Source organism: Microtus pennsylvanicus, chromosome 1 (genome assembly GCF_037038515.1).
Source record: "Microtus pennsylvanicus isolate mMicPen1 chromosome 1, mMicPen1.hap1, whole genome shotgun sequence".
Taxonomy (NCBI): Eukaryota; Metazoa; Chordata; class Mammalia; order Rodentia; family Cricetidae; genus Microtus; species Microtus pennsylvanicus.
Window position 1 is genome coordinate 51000871 of NC_134579.1, and position 19211 is coordinate 51020081.

Genomic DNA, 19211 nt, shown 5'->3' on the forward strand with positions numbered 1-19211 from the left:
CTGAATGTAGAACTCAGAGGAAACTCCAACAGAGGTCCTTTGAAATGTTAAATCATCTCAGCCATCTACTCCTATTGGAGATTTTTCAGGGGGTCTGCCTTGATCAAACCTGATTTTTCTTAACTCAGAATGAACCTACCACCTCTCATTTCCTGCAGAAACAAAACAAAATCTTGTCTCCAAAGTAACATATCTTTTGACTTAAAATTTGAAGTCAAGGCATTTTCAAATATATATCAGCATTTATAATCAAATGTCTTTTATCAGCTGTTGCTCCTTCCTCACCATCAAACAATTTGAAGACAACACAATAATATACAGTATCCAGATTCTCTGTGCATTTTCCATCTTTACGTGCCTCTATTTTAAGCTCTATTTCTTTTCTTTTCTTTTTTTTTTTAAGACAAGGTTTCTTTATATATTTTTGTCTGTCCTGGAACTTACTCTGTCGACCAGGCTGTCCTTGAACTCATAGAGATCCCTCTGCCTCTGGCTCTCAAGTCCTGGGATTAAAGGTGTATTCCACTACTACTCTTTCTTTTTTGCTTTTTTTAAGGACTTTATCCTTTTTCTTTTCTCTCCCAAGCATATATATATATATATATATATATATATATATATATATATATATTTCATACATATATTTTTAAACACACCGTAAACCATTTAGAATTTTTTTTTGGCCTGATTCTATCTTTACTGTCTATCTCTCTTTTTCTGACCACATGAGTCTTTAATTTGCTAAGCAATATGGCTAGGATTAAAGCCGTGACTTTCATAGGTGGATCCACCCCATTCCTTAGCTTTCTGAAAGTCTAGCTTCATGGCAGAAGTACTGGCAGGAGCCATGTTTATTGCCAGAACTCTATGGAGTTTCAAGGTCCCTGCCACCACCAAGAAGCATGCTGTTAGATCTTTATAAACACCATTTAAGCTCTTAAAAGAGCTACAAGGTATTTGCAGCTAAAGCTGAATCAGGAAGCCCCTCTTAAATGAGACGTGCTTGCCTCTAGCAAACAGAGCCCACCCGAGAAAAGGTAACTACCAGGAAGCCATGCTTAAATCTGCTCTTTTATGTCTAGAATTACTTCCCCAGTTCTCTCAGGTTTTATGTGGATAAAGTTGTCCACATTGGCACCATTTGTTGGGGGAGTCTACTCATTCATTTCCTGGCCACCCAGATTCTGAAATAATCACACAGAAACTATATTGTTTGCTATACTATTTGACCAATAGCTTTTGCATATTTCCAGCTCACTCTTATATCTTAACCCCTATCATCTTATATTTTACCATAGACTTGTGGGCTACCAACAAGGTTCTGGCTGGCAGTTTGTGTCTTTCTCCTCTAGTGGCTCTATGGTTTCTTATTAACTAATTCTTACATCTTAATTAGTCTGTGTTAGCTATGTGCCTTGGTTCCTTTTATCAATGTCTTGTTCTCATTTTGTGTCCTCTGCATCTGGGTGATGACTACAGACCGAGCCTTTCCTCTTTACAGAATTCTCCTGTTCTGGTCACCCTGCCTATACTTCCTACCTGGCTACTGGCCAATCAGTATTTATTAAACCAATACAAGTGACAAATCTTTATAGGGTACAAGACCTATTGAGGTACTTGATTTATTTGGACGTTTAACAGCTTTGAAATGAAAATACCCCAGTGTTTCCAGGGGTGTGGGAAGAGGGCCAGGAGCATGAAGAGTCCCTTCAACATGCTCTTTTTTAGAATGTAAAAGGCTCCCTGAAGAACTATTGAGGAAGCCCACTCCACTATGCCTCCTTTCTCCAGCTCAAGTCTAGACAGTGACAGAGTTGAAGATGATGGCCACACAGAGATCCACACAGCTTGTAGACCTTCCCTCACCATCTTTGCTGAGCCCATGACACAATTTCGAGGAACTTGGCTTTTCTAGTTTATTACATGAAGCCAAGGACCAATTCAGAAGTTCAGGTGTTGAATTGCTTGGATTGACAGAGTTGGCTTTCCATTTTACATAAATAGCTTTTGTAATACTAAGTTTTATTCCTAGAAAGCAATCTCAGGCAAGTTTAGCTTATCTGGAATGAAAATGTTGAAGGATATATCAAACCTAATGGCCTTGACTTCCATTTAAATACAGGCTGGCAGGGTGCTGTGAAGATCAAGAGACAAGTCGTTGCCATTTCGCAGAGCCATTCATTACTTTTTCAAAACTTAGGATGAATAGAGATTAATGTAGTTTTAAAAACATCGTTATCAGATAATACAAAAAATTCCCAACCTTTACTTCCTCATGTGAGAATATATTCAGTGTGCATGGCTGGATCCTTCAAATGACTTTCCCATGCATGCCTATGCATTTCAGGCAGAAGAAGATAAGAAAAATCTGAATAGGATGCAGGCTCTGTCTGAGAAACTTCAGCTGAAAGTGCAGAGTTACAAACAGCAAATGGAAGCAGCGGTAAGTGCCAGTTGCAGCATCATGGATTTCCCAGCCATTGCTTTTGGTTAATGCTCTGAGCTCAGGAAACAGCTCAGCAGAGACAGCCATCTGGACATCACATCTGCCCTTCCCCTGCATTTATGTAAGTTAGCACTGTGGCTTATAGGAGGGGGTGGGGCAGGAAAATTGTGTTGCTTTTCCTTTCCAGAAACCATACTTCTCTCCCTTCACCTGGTGGCTATACTCAAGCCTATGTAGGACCAGAAATGAGCCAAATAAAATCAGTATGTCATGCAGCGCTGGCAAATTTTGCAAGGTTTCATCATGGACTCCTTCAGCTCTAGACTTTGGGTGAACACAATCAATACAATATGTCATATATTTTTCTGATGAATCTGGACAAGACATAAAGAAAACCACTACCATTGGCATGTCCTTATCTTCCTTTCCTATCTCTTTTTACTGGCCTCAGCTTACCTTTTCCATATTCCACAGAGCCCTTAAAGTAATATATTAAAGCCTAGGCACTGCGTGAAGGTGTCAGTTTATACCTACTAATATTTTGAGGGGTTCTGAATCTATTGATTTGGTGCTATGCCCAAAAATTACTCATTGGTTCATAATTTCAAAGGACAGCCAGGGGTAGGTTAAAATTTGACTCTGACTTTAAACCAATTAATTGTGATTGCTTTAGTATACAAAAATGTGAACGTTATACTACCTGTACTTGGTGGTGGAAAGGAACACCAATTTTGAATTTCCAGGGGATAACAGCTGTAAAATGGGTCTCAGTTTTCACTCTTATTTTTTTTTTGTTTTTTCGAGACGGGGTTTCTCTGTGGCTTTGGAGCCTGTCCTGGAACTAGCTCTGTAGACCAGGCTGGTCTCGAACTCACAGAGATCCGCCTGCCTCTGCCTCCCGAGTGCTGGGATTAAAGGCGTGCGCCACCACCGCCCAGCTCAGTTTTCACTCTTAAAAAGAAGTTCCTGGTTTCATTTTTCTTTAAATGTATGAGCATTTTGCTTGCATGTATTTTTATATAAAGATTTTATGTAAATCTTTATATGACTTTTCTGGTGCCTACATAGGCCAGAAGAGGGCATCAGATCCTCTGAAACTGGATTAGATGTAGTTGTGAGCTACCATGCATGTATTCAGAAATACCCAGTTGCAGCTGTCCTCCATGTTAACTCATTTGTGCACAAGCTGCCCTTTTGTCTGGGCATCCCCAACCCAGAAAGGCATCCTCACCTTTCCCACTGCTCGACATTTTGGTAACAACAACCTTAAGATGGCTTCCTATTTCTTGAGAAACCAGTAACAAAACCTTCAGGAGTTCTTCCTAAGTGATAATCAGGTTAGATCTGGCTTCATGGGCCGACCACTTCCTAATAAGGTAAACAAGAGTCAATTTTCAAACCTCAAAAACCGACAGAGCCTAAATGCCAACAAGAAAGCTTGAGACATTGGGAAGATGGGGCTAATGAGCAAACAGAGATCTGATTTGGATTCCAGCATATACCCTGACCATCAAACAATAAAATAAAGACAAACAGAACCACTTAAAATCGCTGTCATTTTATTTAATACTATTATTTTGGTGGAACAGTGAGATGTTTTCATTTGAATGGTCAGAAGTCCAAAAAGATTTGTTCTCCCAAATCTTCATATTCTTTATCTAAACACATGTTTGTTCTTGTGGGAATTAATTGATATTTATTGCCTCAAGTTGTTTCTAAACATTTCACTCACTGGAAGTTCAAACACTCTGTGAGACAACCCTCATATCCAAAAGGATGCTTCTCACACACTATTTTAAAGGTAGTTAATTCACATTCTAACTTTTACCGAGTATTTCAGCAGATACTAATACCTTACCAGCACTTAATCTCTGGATTAGGCTTCTGAATTTTAATCAGGAGTCAAGAGCAACATTTGACCATGTGAGGTACCACACCTCATATTGTCGCGATACAACCTACAAAACACCAGTATATATAAACTTTCAAAAATATCAAAAGAAAGAAACAAGCAAACAGACCCAGGTCTTCAGGAAGAGTTGTAAGGGCTTTTAATTCAGAGTCAATTCTCCAGCATCCGGTCCTACTCTTAGGTCCTACCTATGTGTCTTACACTGAAACAACATATTCCATTTAAAACTGAGTTTATGTCCCTTCCATTTGTAAGTCTCTCATTTCAAAGCAGAGAATATGATGATAGACTAGCAGCATCCTCACTTTCTGTGTTTTCCATTTTTACAGGAGGCTCAAGCTAATCAATACCTTTCCAAGTATAGGAAGCAGCAATATGAGCTGAACGAAGTCAAGGAGAGGGCAGAGGTAGCAGAATCTCAGGTCAATAAACTCAAAGCTAAAGTAAAGGAGTTTGAAAAAAAGGTAAGATCTACTCTGAGAAACCTTATAGCCTGTTGCTTTAGGGCTCACAACATTGCATGGATTAGTATAACAAGAAATAACCTTGATTTTTTTCTTCAAATATTTTTTAAAAACAGAAAAACAAGCTAAAATAAAAATTCTTTCCCTGTGTATTAAACTCTATTTGTCGAGGTAATATAGTGCTGCTAAACGTTTAAGTTGGAAAGACATCCTATTTATCTTTCAAATGTTTCATCCCAGGTTAACTAGTAAGCTCTAAGACTGCAACCTTTAATTTATTTATGCAGAATACTCAGGAATCCACACAGCAAAGGTGATTTCAAAAGCACAAATGGACCTTGAATTTCTGAGTAAATTCTTTTCACAATAGACAAGCTCATGTCTCTGTATCAGGTCAAAACTGAGACCTAGGGGGAAGGTGGTCAGGAGTGAGCCAGGGAATGACAATAAATTGTGGATCTTGCTTTCCAGGGCTCAGTCATTCAACTTCTGGTTCTTTCCCAAAGCTCAGAAATATCTTCCCATATCCCTGTGGTTAGCTGAATGGCCACTGGAATACAGAAGTGGTGGCCAGTGCTTCACTGTAATGAGAAACTGGAAGAATGAGTGATAGTGAACTCAGAAATGGATGCTGGGAAGGACCAAGGAGTCTCTGCTTCCTTGCTGAGGTTTTCTGTGAAACACGACTTTTACATTACCTCTGGCTTTAGGAGAAGGGAATTAAAAGAAATTGGATAATATAGTAGCTACCTTTTCTAAAATGTCTGAAAAGCAGTTAGCACAGTCAAGCACAGATGGCGCCTTCATTCATTTTCAACAATTGGTGTATGCCTACCATCTCAATCCTGGTAAATGAATTACTAGTAGTCCCTTGAGGTAAGCTGATAGGATTGCTAATAATATATATCGACCTTGTTGAAGGAGGCTAAAAGTTGGCTACACGGAAGATGCTCAAATGTAAGTATGAGAAGCTTGAGTCATTGGCAGCACTAGAGATTTCTCATTGCTATATGAAGAGCTGTCTCAAGGTTAAGGTCCAATTGGAGGACTCTAGGGGAATGCTTGAATGCTGGCCTCAGTTGGAGAAGTGTTACCCCACTGATTCAGGGTCTCTTGGGCAGAGCCTGCCCAGCAAGGCCATACGAAGGATTTGCTTAAGGAGGCACCTCCCATGTGCTCCAATTGTACTCAGCTGCAGGAGGTTACAGGGCCTCCAAAATACACCCATCAATTTCACCTTGTCATGGTTGTGTCCAAGAATGAATAAAACAAGTGAGGTAGAAATTGCTTCTGGCAGGAGCTGAACAGGAAAACCTTGCTGGGCAGTGTGATGACTAATTGCTCCCCATTCACAGAAGAAAAGCCTAAAATCCTTCAACTGCCATCAATACAGGGAATGGGTTTCCTGGTGCAATTGTTTCAGGAGCAAACTGGTGAAGATTGCAGAATCTTTTCCCCATGTGGGGCGGGGAAAGAGATGGAGAGGGACAGAGCATGTCCTTGGGGTGAGTCACCAGGGTCAGCTCTGCAAGACAGATAATAGCCTCAATTCGCTGCCTCCCTTGGAAGCCCAAGGAGAGCTACTAAGGTCAGTTTCCCTCTGGAAGGAGCTCACATGGGTCTTGTCTGCATATGTCTACTTCTCAGTCACAGGAATTGCATAGAACACACTGACATACATTCTGTTTTGCAGGTTCGAGAAGACTAAGGAGTTTCTTTTTCTAAAACGACAAATGGAGGAAAGTCCTGAAGAAACAAATATTTACATGGCATGAAAAGCCAGCTAGAAAGATGATGAGCAAAATGTACTGATCCAAGGGAATAGCATTGCTCCTTGGATGATGGATGGATTTTTGATTTCAATATCATGAGACTTTTCCTTTAAACTTTCACACAAAAAGACTAAATGGATGTAAGATTCAATTTTGATTACTAGAAAAGAAGGCATGTTTACTCTTTCTTCTGTATCTTCATACACAGGACTCATAGAAGAAACCCTTAGACTATAACCCATGGAGTGTGGTACATGATAAAGAATGATTTTTGAAGTTATCTTACTTTGCTTGAGTCATCCCTATACCTTGATGACAATTGACATCTCTTAGCACTGTGAAGCAGGCATTGCCATAGTAAGACCCTTTGAACCTGTAAATCAGACACATGTAGGCTACCTGCCTGTGTAGACTCTACACTATAGCCACAATAGCAGTGTTCCGTGTCTGTGAGACAGGTTGTGTGATTCCGGGTTGTGGCTGTGTAGCTAAGCAGAAGGGGCACGCTCCAGGATGTCGTTCCTTGGATGATTCTAGCTAAAGTTGGGTAGAAAAGTCTGTAACAGTTTAAGTAGGTAAAAATGGAGTAGTTTCTATTTTATATGCATTAGGTCAATATATAATCTCAAAAATATTACCCTAGGCCCAAGGCAAGCTATCAGTAATCAGCTACCCTGGACCTTTTCCCCTCCTACCTCCTGCTAGTCTCCTTCAACTTTGCAGGCATGTGGGTGGTTCTAAGGTGACCAGCACCAGATTCACCTGTGGTATACCCAGCCTTCCCATAGAAGCCAAGGATGAAGACAGTTTGGAAACAGTTTGTCCCTTATTCTCAACATCCCTGTGCATCTCACTACAGCCATGTCAGACACAACAACTCACAGCCGTGTGTAAAGGTGACTCCTGACAATAAATCCTATTCTCTGTCATCCTCGGTGGTTCTTCCTCTACCCCACCACACTCACATGGGATGCTTTAAGATCAGTTCTGGTTTCCAGTGCTGCCAAGGGATCAAGGCCTGGTCTTGTGTGGAATCCTCGGCATATGGGCTTTGGTGTTTAAAATTGTCTCTTATGGTTTAGAGAAAATCTCAGTAGTTCTTAGAACTCTCTCTTCACTTTGTCCTATGTCCTTTTGAAATCAGCATTCTTCATGAATCCCTAGGAACATTTCCTCCTTTCCAATCAATCAGACTTCTCATTCCATCTGACCTGCAGCCTGTGTTTGAGGTGGCAGGAGGTCAGTGGTCATGGTTGGCTGATTTTTCTGAATGTCAAGGTCATGCAAAGCACGGTACACCAAATTAGAGTGTTGAGATATGAGGGAGAGGGGTCTGAGGAGTCATTGGGTAAGGTGTTAGTAAGCCTATTGTGCTGAGTCTAAAACAGTAAGCTCACTATTGATTACAACCCTGTAAGAAAACGCTAACCAGGTAACACGTAACAGAAATATTTTGTAGTAATTTTTAAGTGCTTATGTAAAAATAAATTTTGAATTATGAAGTACTAAGCTAATATTCCATTTTAAGAAATATGTCTTCATCTTCAAGCTGAAAGTAGAGGTTTTGTGTTTCACCCTGTCAATCCTAAAAAATCTGACAACTTACTGTTTCTCTAAACTTACACACCATTCGCGACAATGTCTTCCACACTTTACACACCATTCAGGAAAATCAGAGTATCAGAGTCTTCAGCTAGAGACTGTGCATCCATTTTTTAAAAAAAGATTTACTCTTCTGTGTGCTTCTGTTTGTCTATGAGTGTTTGGCACACAGCATGAGAGCCTGCAGACTCCAGAGGAGGTCGCTGGGTCTAACGTGGGTGCTGGGGACCAGACTGCAGTCTTCTAGAAGAGCAGAAGTGATCTTCACTATTGCTTCATCTCTCCAGTCTCAAAGACATCCAAGTTCAATTTGCTGTTAACCATCCATTTATTAAAATCTCTCAATTGAGAAAAAATGTAAGTAAAAGGAGCCAAGATCACTAAGAAATGTAAACATTATCTCACCGGAGCTTTGCTTTACACAGGGGCTTTAGTATTTTTTTTTTAATTTTTGATATTGGTGTTTATGAACACTGTCACACACTGCAGTATAAACACTTAAGATTGAACAAACCAAATACAAAGTACGAGACTCTAAACCTTATGTTTGTTGATAGAAAAAAAAAATGGACCATCTGGCGATCACGTCACATTTCAGAGTTTGCTTTTTCTCTCATCAACTACACACTTAAAATCTTGACTAGGTCACAGATAGCCTGGTTTCAGTGGTAACTTAATAGCCATTCACATTAGACACTTGTTTTCACTCAAATCATGTACACACACACACACACACACACACACATACACACACAATGTATCCATGCAACATCAATTAATGAAAAAGAGGCTACAGATTTAAAGAGAGAAAGCAGGGTTATAAAAGAGGATTTGAGGGAGGAAAGGGAAGTGAGAAATGTTGTAATCATATTATAATTTCAAAAAAAAAGAAAAATATAAAATTTAAGGGACTTTCGAACATCACCAGAAGCTGGCCTATCTTCTCTCCCTACATAAAATGTGTATCCAAATCTGAGCCCATAAGAGGGCTAATTACCAATATGTCCATCAGATAAGCATTTATCATGGCCAGCAGCACCAGCTTTGCTGGCCTGGTGTTTCCAAGTATTGCTCAATTCCAGATGAGTCACCCCTTGAGATGATGAGGCTGTTCCCAGAGCTTCTTACAGATGCTGACATTTCTGCCGTCTGAGAGCCCCAGTACTAACTAACCATGCTAAATCTACTTGGCTAAGCTGAAGTAACCGTGGATATACAGGAAGAGCAAAATATCCTATTACATCAGCCTTTTCAGTCTTGGGCTATGGTCCATCACCTTTTCCCTGATGTGAGCTCCACTTGTTCTCACCAATAGTTAGATTTTGAATCAGTTCATAGCAACATATTTTCTTCTAGGTTCTCGGTCAAAACCTTAACATCACTTCTCAAGGGAAGCTCTGCTTTTTCTCCTTGAGATGTGGCCCCTTGTACACACTCAAAGTTGAGGGCTTTTAAAACTAGAATGATAGAAAAGGAACAAAAAGGAAAAAGAAAACCACAAAGCACACGAAGCATTGCATCAGAAGCTACAACCAGGGTCACCAGTAGGCTACACTTTGTGGGATTTAGGAAAAGAGCTCCAAATATAGTCTCAGCCCATCTACAGAAGTATAAAATATTGATTGATTAATAATAATTATTAAATCATTAATAATGGTAAACATTGTTATTTTCTGGGAAATATTCTTCTGCAGTTTTTACTCTATGTCTTCAGACTGCTCCCCAGAACCAGAACCCATTCTACTAACTGACAGAGAGTCTTACTGCAATGGACACCATCAAGGCATCTGTTGTCTTTGCCCTCAGCCTGGAGTTCCATTGGGTATTTCTTCTTCCAGTTCTTTCCCTTTAAGGTCACCTTGGTTTGGTTGATTCCTCACACTGAAGGCCACTGACCTAGCAGGCAGTGACTTTTATACGACCCCTCATTGTATATTTTGGGAACTGCTTGTGATGTCCTGTGACTTTAAGTTTCAGCTTGCCCCTGGCTCAGGTCCTCTGGTCTGTTGAAGAGATGAATGCTCTGCCTTCTGATCTCATACTGTAGTTTAATGATTTGTGTGTTTCCTGTTGGCCCCTGTTACAAAGACTTCTAATTACCTAACCTTCTTAAACTGCATATGATACTGCATATCATTGAATTTGGCAAGAGGTTTCATTTGAAGACAAGTTAGACTACAAGGGGGCATCTATCTCTTACTGCTTTGCCCAGTAACAAGCAAGGGGACTAGGCTCCCTATTGTGCAAAACACAGGGTAAGAACTAGTAAAATACCTCCTCTAGAAGCCACTCTAGCCATAATCCCATTCCTCAGGGGTTGGGGTGGGCAATTGTTGGTGACAGGTGAAGATCAACAAAGAAACCCATGGAAGGGGCATGGAATGCAGGTTAACTCCAGAACACCTCAGGCCTTCTCAAGGAAATGATGGGATGAGGACAAGGTCCTGGAGGCAGAGCTGCTGACACCAGGCAACTTGTATTTACTGCGAGTTGTGCACAGATCTTCAAGGGCCATTTCAGCACTTGAGCCACCTGGCACTTAGATTCCTGTCTTTAGCAAATTAGACCTCAGTTTTATAGGAGTCATTTTCAGTTCCAATTCTGTTCCTAAAGTCAAAAGTCTTTCAAGCTGACTCATGACTATAGCATTTCAAGGTATCCCTTTATTTGTTAGTAAAATTTCCTAACAAGCAATTTAATTTATTTTAATTATGGTGGTTGGAATAAAATAACTCACAAAGATACTGCAGCTTTTAGCAGCACCAAACAGACTAAGCTGGAGAAGGGCCAGCAGGTGTGGGAAATAGAGGGGAGCCCGTGGCCGTCCAGAAGGAGCTGTCTCAAGTCTCATTGCTTTCCAGCTCTTTGTTTATGATCACTAATAATTTTTGTGTTAAAAGCACATGTGCTTTTTTTTTAACACACACCACTTACTGTTGTTCTTTGCTATAGTATGAAAGCTATAGTATGAAAGCTTGTGCTTCAAAGACTTGCACATGGCTTAGAGCATCTGATCTCTCATTCCTGAGCAGGTTTTGGAGGTCGGTTAGATGAAAATGTAGGACATCTGAAAAGATTTGATAAAGTTTACAGATAACTTTTCTGAATTCAAGCTTATCTGTGTACCTAGAAGTCTCATGTGTGTTGTCACATGTCATCTTCAATACAGAGGACATGGTGTACCCTGGAATAAAGCCCACACTCTGTATTAATCACATGAACCTTGTTGTATCTTCTCAGTTTAAAGGGAAAGTTTATCCTTTTTTAATTTTTTTGGGGGGAAAGTTTATCCTTAAAAGCAGAAAGGCCAAATCAGTAAAGTCACCCTAGCTAGGAAAAAAAGCAACAACAAAAACTCCCCCACAAAACAGGAAGTGGTACATTGTCTTGGTTCTGTGAAAAATAGAATCTGTGAATTGGAAGAAAGCATAAGAAAGAGAAGGTGTGGGTGGGGAGTTTGGGATATTACATTTTTAGACTTAGTTATTTTTGTTTTCCAAATGGATGGCAGAATTCAAAAAGGCAAAATAAATCAAAATAAAATAAAACTCCCACTTTCCATAATGGAAAGTCTCTTTTACAATAAAGCCAAAAGTCCAGGCTGTACAGAAGTCTTTGCTTTAGGCATAAATGTTTTCCTGTCTCAGTGTCTCTGCTTTGGGAAACCTAAAGACTGTAAATAACTAACTGAATTCTGTGTTAAGGTGAAGGTCAGGAAGGAAAAGAGATGCAACAGGGTTATTGCAGATTTTTAAAGTTTCTATTGTTTTCTGTTACAGTCAAGGAATTAGGCCTTTTACAAAGCAATGATTAAGGCTGCAAACTAGTTTTGGTCCAGCATCCTAGTTGGAACTTGAAGGAACTCCTAAGTCCACACTGGCTTGGAGAACAATAAGGTGATTCCAGCGATGAGAAAAACAGCAGGTGACCCAATGGCACTTGGAAGAGTGCAAGCATCTTACATCCTGGTCTGGATGAGAATTGTTGGATTTAGGGTTCCTAAAGGGTAGAAATTTAGAGATCCTGAGTTACAAAATACCAGTTTAACTCCTTCTGTGATCTATGTTCTGCCAAGTAGTAAGAAGTACAAAGCACAGAGCTAATTCAGGATAAAAACCCGTTTCTGGGATAGTCTTTAAAATGATTGTCTCCATCTGCATAAAGACATCAGGTTTATGAACATAATCTTATTACTTATAAAGCAGTATTTCATATAATAATATTAATAATATTATAACAGTTTTTCATATGCAGTCAGGTTGCTGTGGTGCACGCCTTTAATCCCAGTACCCTGGAGTTGGAGGAAGGCAGATCTCTGTGAGTTCGAGGCCAGTCTAGTCTACTGAGCTAATTTCAGGACAGCTAGGACTGTTGTACAGAGAAACTCTGTCTTTTAAAAAATATTACTACTACTACTATTTCATATGCAATGAAAGATTAGTGTGTTTACCTTTCGGACTCATTCTGGAATTCTATAGTCTTGTAAAGGAGTATTTAAGATGTTATGCTGGCTTTCTAAAGCTTGCATACCTTTCTCCCTAGGGAAGCAAAAGCAAGATTATGCTGCTTCTCAGTTTTCCTTCATATTACGACATATTCCCAAGAAAGGGGAAGTATTATTTAGTTCCACCTAGTGTACCACCACTTTCGTTGAGAAGATCTCTAGGCTCAAGGCTATGGTCTCTGTACTGCTGGATCTGTTAATCCCAAACATTTTGGGAGAAAGAGCACTGGTCCAAATCATGGCTAGATTAATTGAAGCACTTTTTTTTTAAATTCGTGTATATGGTCTGCCTCCCCTAATGTGGGGCTGAAGACAAGGTTTTTATAGCTCAAGGGTAAAGGGTTTTCCAAATGGGGGACTTGGCAGGCAAATAGAGAGGGTTACAGAGGCAGAACATAAGCAGAACAAGTTAGTCATAACTACCTTCTAAAACAAAGACATGTTTGCAGTCATAAGGAAGTCTTAACAATAGATGGTCATAACAAGAGGTAGTCATAACAGCCATTTGAAACAAAGGCATCATTTCCTGGAACAGGCAGTATGGGACCTTTTTTAGTTAAGGTTACATGTGGGGCATAGCCATATTCTTGAGAAATAGATTTAATCATAAACAGGAATGAACCTAGTTTTTCTTTTCTATAAGATGGTTTTCAAGCCTGAGAGAGCAGCAGGCTGATTCTTCAGGATGTTCCTGCTACAGGCTTCTTCCTGGAGTGTGTGGGACGACCCTCGTAAGCTGTACTGGCATGGGTTTATTTGATAATGAGAGGCTGTGGAAAACCCTTTCTCTTTGCTCGATGAGAACTGAGGCTTGGGTCTCTAGCCAGGAGAGGGGATGACCTTCACCAAAGTTGTCTCATGATACTTCCCGTATTATAAATGCTTATTAGTTTTTAAAAATTATATTTCTTTGTTTTTTATGTGTATGCATGTACATGCCACAGCACATGTGTGGACGTGAGAGGACAATTTGTAAAAATTGGTCTTTCCTTTGACCATGTGGAGCCTGGAAATTGAATTCAGGTACTCAGGTTTGGTAGTAATTGCCTTTATTCATTGTGCTAGCTCATTAAGTAACTTGTAACTCAGTGGGCGTGTGTGTGTGTGTGTGTGTGTGTGTGTGTGTGTGTGTGTGTTTGGGACAGGGTCTCACTATGAAGCCCTGCCTAATCTGGAACTCACCCTTTAGACCAGGATGGCCTCAAACTCTTAAAGATTCACTAGTTACTACCTCTGGAGTGCTGGGCTCAGTGGTCATTAGCTAGCCTCAGATGGTCGTGTTCCTCGAGGATCCCCTTCTTGTTATTCTGCCTATTCCCCAGTGATCTCTTTCTTGTATGGACTCAACTACTTGTCTGTCTACTTAGATAAATTCTCTTCTTGCACAAGAATTGCATCATTTGTGTGTAGACAGTCCTGTTGGACTTGGTCTTTCACAGGATGGATTCTGTAGGGTAGCCTCAGCTTGTTCTTCGTATGTCTCAAGAAATTCCTTTCCCCAAAGTCTGACATGTAGGCAAAAGCTCTCATTTCCTTGCTAAAAGGAATCATTTTCCTTATCTCTGGCATAAAGGAACATATGATGCATTTATTAACCTCTTCCTGAAGTGCCTATTTATCATATGAAAGCAGACCTGCTTATAGAGTCCTGGCTCCTCTGCCCCCTACTCTGAAACCCCTGCCCCTGAGCTTCTTGTGCCCTCCCCACAACTTCTTTCATTCCCACAAAAATCTCATCCTTTTGGTTGTGCTATCTCTTGCTCTCTTGGTTCTCTTTACTGCTGGCTGGCTCTGCTCCTGTGTCTCTCCTGGTCTCTTCTCTGGCCCTCACTCCTCTTCTCTCCTGCTCTCCACCCCCTCCTCAAATAGCCTGGTTAGTCTGTTGGCTATGTTCAGTCTGGATTCCTCCATGTCTCTCTGGCTGTGCAAGGTTCAAAGGTAATCCATGGAGTGTTTTTCTTAATTTTTCCTTTAACCCTGAGGATGTAAGGGAAAAGACACTTACCTTCTTGATGGTTTCCTTCAGATTTTTTCTTTATTCTTCTTCTGTATTCTATATTCCCTGAGTGTATTTTTCTTCTATAGCTTGTATACCCCTATAAAATCTTTCAGGTAATATAGAAACTACAATATGGTTACACTGTATTTTTAAGTGAATGATTATAATGTATAGAGGTAAAACATGTTTGTCATACTTCTTACATCATTAAAAGAAAGTCACCCAAGAACCTTCATACATTTTCATCTAAGTAACTTATTATTATAGACTTACAGGGTTTAAGCAAGCAAGGTATTTTTCTTAGCCAGTTCTATTGCTGACAGGCTGCATATTGTGGTTACAAAGAAAGGACCAATTATTTTATTATTTATCTCAAAAGGTAATCTTATCAACAATCTTAGAAAAATTCCAAATCTATACTTAAATATAAGAAAAAGAAATAGGCATCTCTATTTTAAACCCTCAGGGTGCATGCCCACTCATCAACAGTTTTTTTTATATTAGAAAAATGAGGGAGAAATGAGCACAAGGAATTAATCATTGCCTTCGGTCACAAACCCATCCTGGCAAGAAAGGCACAACAGCTAATAATAATTGGGTTCTTGTTTTCTGACATTAAAGAGTTCCTCAAACAACTCTATGACTTTCTAAAATTTTAGATTTCTTCTTGTGGATTTCGCCTCAAAATTACTTAACAAAAACATCTCAATTTTATGTCATTTTCAAAGCTTTGTTTTTGCTGTAATGTACTCCAAAACCCGTGAACACACTCCCAACACTGAAATTAAAAGAATTTAAGCTAGCAGGGCTACTGGGCTCAATTGTTGTTCTTAATCATTAACCTAAGCCACAGTCTATATGGCTCCTCAATAGAAACACATGTGTTCTAGTTGTGTGACGCAATGCATTTGATTGACTGGTTTTTTTCTTTCCTTGCAGCTTCTGTTTTATCAGAGACAGGGGCAACATTTTATCCTACCTTTACCTATGTTACTTTTTCCACTAAACTCACCTCTATCCTCATCCCTTACTGTATTTATTAAAAGTCCTCAAGCAACAAAATCCCATTTAAACAAACACTCTTATTATATAAAATCATTTCTTCACTTAAGTAGTACAGCTGAAGAGGACATCGTCTTCATAATAATCCACAGGTAAAAAATGCCAAATATTATGTGACATTTCCATGAGATGATAATGCTGCGTTAAGAGTAGTGGGGACCTCCCTGAGCTCATTCACACCATGCCAGATACCAGAGGAAGATGGCGCACCAGAAGCAAAAGACACTCTGGGTCTGTGGCGTTCGGGCCTTGCCTATCTGAGCTTTAACCATCAGGGTTTTGTTTCTTGATGGGCCAGTGCCATCAAGTCAATTGCCATCTGATGCTCCTCTGACATTGCCACCTGCTCTTCATGTTCTGTGCCACAGATTACTCCCCTTGGCTCAGTTTGCTTAGGAAGATGTTGGATGCCATCTGATTTTGCCTTCTTCTGTCAGGTCCAAATGACACTCCAGTTTTCCAAATTCCAAACGACATTCCAAATATCCAGAAATGAGCTTAACCTGGACTTCAGGAGGATTTCTGGTAGTTAGGTAAAAGTCAACATTCCTCAGGAACTTGTGAAACCACTTACCATCTGCCAAAAAGGAGTCATTTCCCTTACCTGTGACAGAAGGGGACATATGGCTCTCACTAATATATACCTTGGCTGCGTATTAAAACCCATCCTAGCATCCAGACTTCCTCAGCATCACAAGTCCCTATTGTACATCTTAAAGTCTCCACCTAGGATAATGACTTCTCACCTCCCAAGACTTCCCTCATCACAGATATCCATTTGTTCTCTTTATAAAGGCAAGGATTTCTGCCTGCCATTGCTAGACTCACAATTCTTTATTTTCATTCTGTTCTCCATTTCCTGGATATTCTCTTTATCACAGATAACCCTGGCTATATTTAATGCCCAGTATTCTTCCTATGTTCAGTCTACTTTCTGTCTTTGTTCTAGACTCTTCCAGATGCCTCTCTATTCTCCTTCACATATCTGTAGTAGACCCTTTCCCTTAACCATACTGTGGAGCAATCATGTCAGCAAATTCTTTGCTGCACCCTCTCATACATCTTTGTGTTAATATCTCTTTCTAATAACACCCCTTTCTGCCATCTAGTATAGACCCTGTGCATTTTACTCCTCTATGCTATTGTAATGCATAGGGTATTGGGAGCGGCCTTCATGTTTTCCCCTGATATTTTTATTTTTTTTATGTATATGAGTGTTTGCCTGAATATGTGTGCATGTGCATCACATTTGTACAGTGCCCAAAGAGGACAGAGGAGAGCATCAGACAGAACCTTCCCACACTCCTGTGACTACAGTCATAGATGGCTTTGAGCCACCGTGTGGATTGAATATGGGTCCTCTGGAAAAACAGTTAAGTGCTCTTGACTGCTAAGCTTTCTTTCCAAACCCATCCTTACTTTGATTTTTAAAATATGGTGTCAGAGCTGGAGAGATACCTTAGAAATCTGTTCTCATAGAGGATCCCAGAGTACAGACGGGACCACCCTCATCAGATGGGCTGCCTGTAACTCAGCTCTAATGGGTTCTGACCCTCTTTTAGGGATGCATGGGCATCAGACCATATAATTATTCACATACAGACACATGAATGTACACAAGAAAATCTTTTCTATTTCATTTAAAAGTTATATGCAATGAAATTACCTTGAGACAAAGTGTGAAAATGAGGAATAAAGAACGTTACCAGTGCCTTCATGTCTCAATCAAACCTCTTAGTGGGTCTGTCAAAGAGAATCAAAAAAGGCATACTGTGAATTTTAAAGGAATTAGAAGTTAGTGTAGTGTCTGATTCGAGGAGATTAAATTATTGTACTTTCGTACCAATAATTTCTCTTATAAACATTAAACCTGAAGCTATCACAGTACAGCAGTATGGGAATTCTTAATACGTCATGGAAGAAAAATTAGATTATAATACAACTTTTAAATTCCATGATCTTTCTTTTAAAGCACACATACTTTGGCACATAAGAGCCTTGACAGGTCCACCACTACATGTACACTAGAATGTAGACTTTCTGGGCAGGCCTCACATCTGGAGCAGCGCACACTCTATGACAGCCTCTAGAAATGGCTGCTAATGAATATACACTTGGTATTGATTATACAATGCTTCTCCAAATCATAGCTTTCTTGTTTAGAAACTTGCTGTACAAGTCTCATATTGCTCCTTTAGTAAAATATGCTAAAGCTAATTCATGTACTGATGACATTAATTATGGCTTTAATTATAATCAGTATTCATACAATATAGTCTAAGGGTAGGTACAATATAGTACAAAACAAAGGCAACTGTTAGGATCACAGTTTCCAAAGAACTTTTCAACCCTCAAGGAAGTGATAAATATGGATGACAAAATTTCTGCACACACAGTATCGTGAGTGTATGCAATATGTATCTGCCTTTCTTTAGGCTGAGATTATAGTTTTCACTCTTTAAGAAAGAGTTCCTTTAAAGGAATGGTTATAATACAATGAAATGCTCTAAAGAAAATTTATAGGGAACAAATCTGGAAATATGCTGTTACCGGAATATATTCTAAATCTGTGGTGGGACAGGAGAGTTTAGAATGATTAACACTATCCTTAAAAGCAATATCAGATTTTTAAATTTATTCTTTTTTATTATGACTATTAAGCTTTTATTATTTTTAGTTTTTCTTTATTTTCCTAATATTTTTTTACTTTATAAAAAAATACCATTCAAAATTTCCACTTCCTGCTCTCCTCCCACTTCCCTCCCGCTTCCCCACTCTTCCCCCCTCCTTCTCCAGTCCTAAGAGAGGGCAGGTTACCCTGCCCTGTGGGAAGTCCAAGGCCCTCTCCCTTCCATCCAGGTTTAGGAAGGTATGCATCCAAATAGAATAGGATCCCAAAAAAGCCAGTACATGCAGTAGAGACAAGTACCATTATCATTGGCTTCTCAGTCGGCCTCAATTTTGAGCCACATTCAGAGAGTCCAGTTTGATCCCATGTTCATTCAGTCCCAGTCCAGCTGGAGTTGGTGAGCTCCCATTAGCTCAGGCACACTGTCCCAGTGGTTGGACCAACCCCTCGTGGTCCTGACCTCCTTGCTCATATTTTCCCTCTTTCTGCTCTTCAACTGGAACTTGGGAGCTCAGCTCAGTGCTCCAATGTGGTCTTCACCAACCCCACAATAGACAAAGGTATGATCTCCAAAATATATAAAGAACTCAAGAAACTAGACATTAAAATTCTAAATAACTCAATTAAAAATGGGGTACTGAATTGAACAGACAATTTTCCACAGAAGAATTTCAAATGGCCAAAAGATACTTAAGGACATGTTCAACTTCCTTAGCTATCAGGGAAATGCAAATCAAAACAACTTTGAGATAATGTATTCTTTCAAAATAAAACTTCATAGGTTTGCCAGGTGGTGGTAGTGCGTGCCTTTAATCCGAGCA

General features: G+C 39.7%; 1 protein-coding gene across 1 annotated transcript in view; it reads left to right on the forward strand.

Moving 5' to 3' along the window:
• Window positions 1-6530, forward strand: part of Myh15 (myosin heavy chain 15) — a 128413-nt gene extending 121883 nt beyond the window's left edge. Inside the window, exons 39-41 of the mRNA XM_075945110.1 lie at window positions 2348-2443; window positions 4688-4822; window positions 6516-6530. Coding sequence (XP_075801225.1) covers window positions 2348-2443; window positions 4688-4822; window positions 6516-6530 — 246 coding nt within the window. The remainder of the gene's footprint in view (window positions 1-2347; window positions 2444-4687; window positions 4823-6515) is intronic.
• Window positions 6531-19211: the final 12681 nt, after the last annotated feature.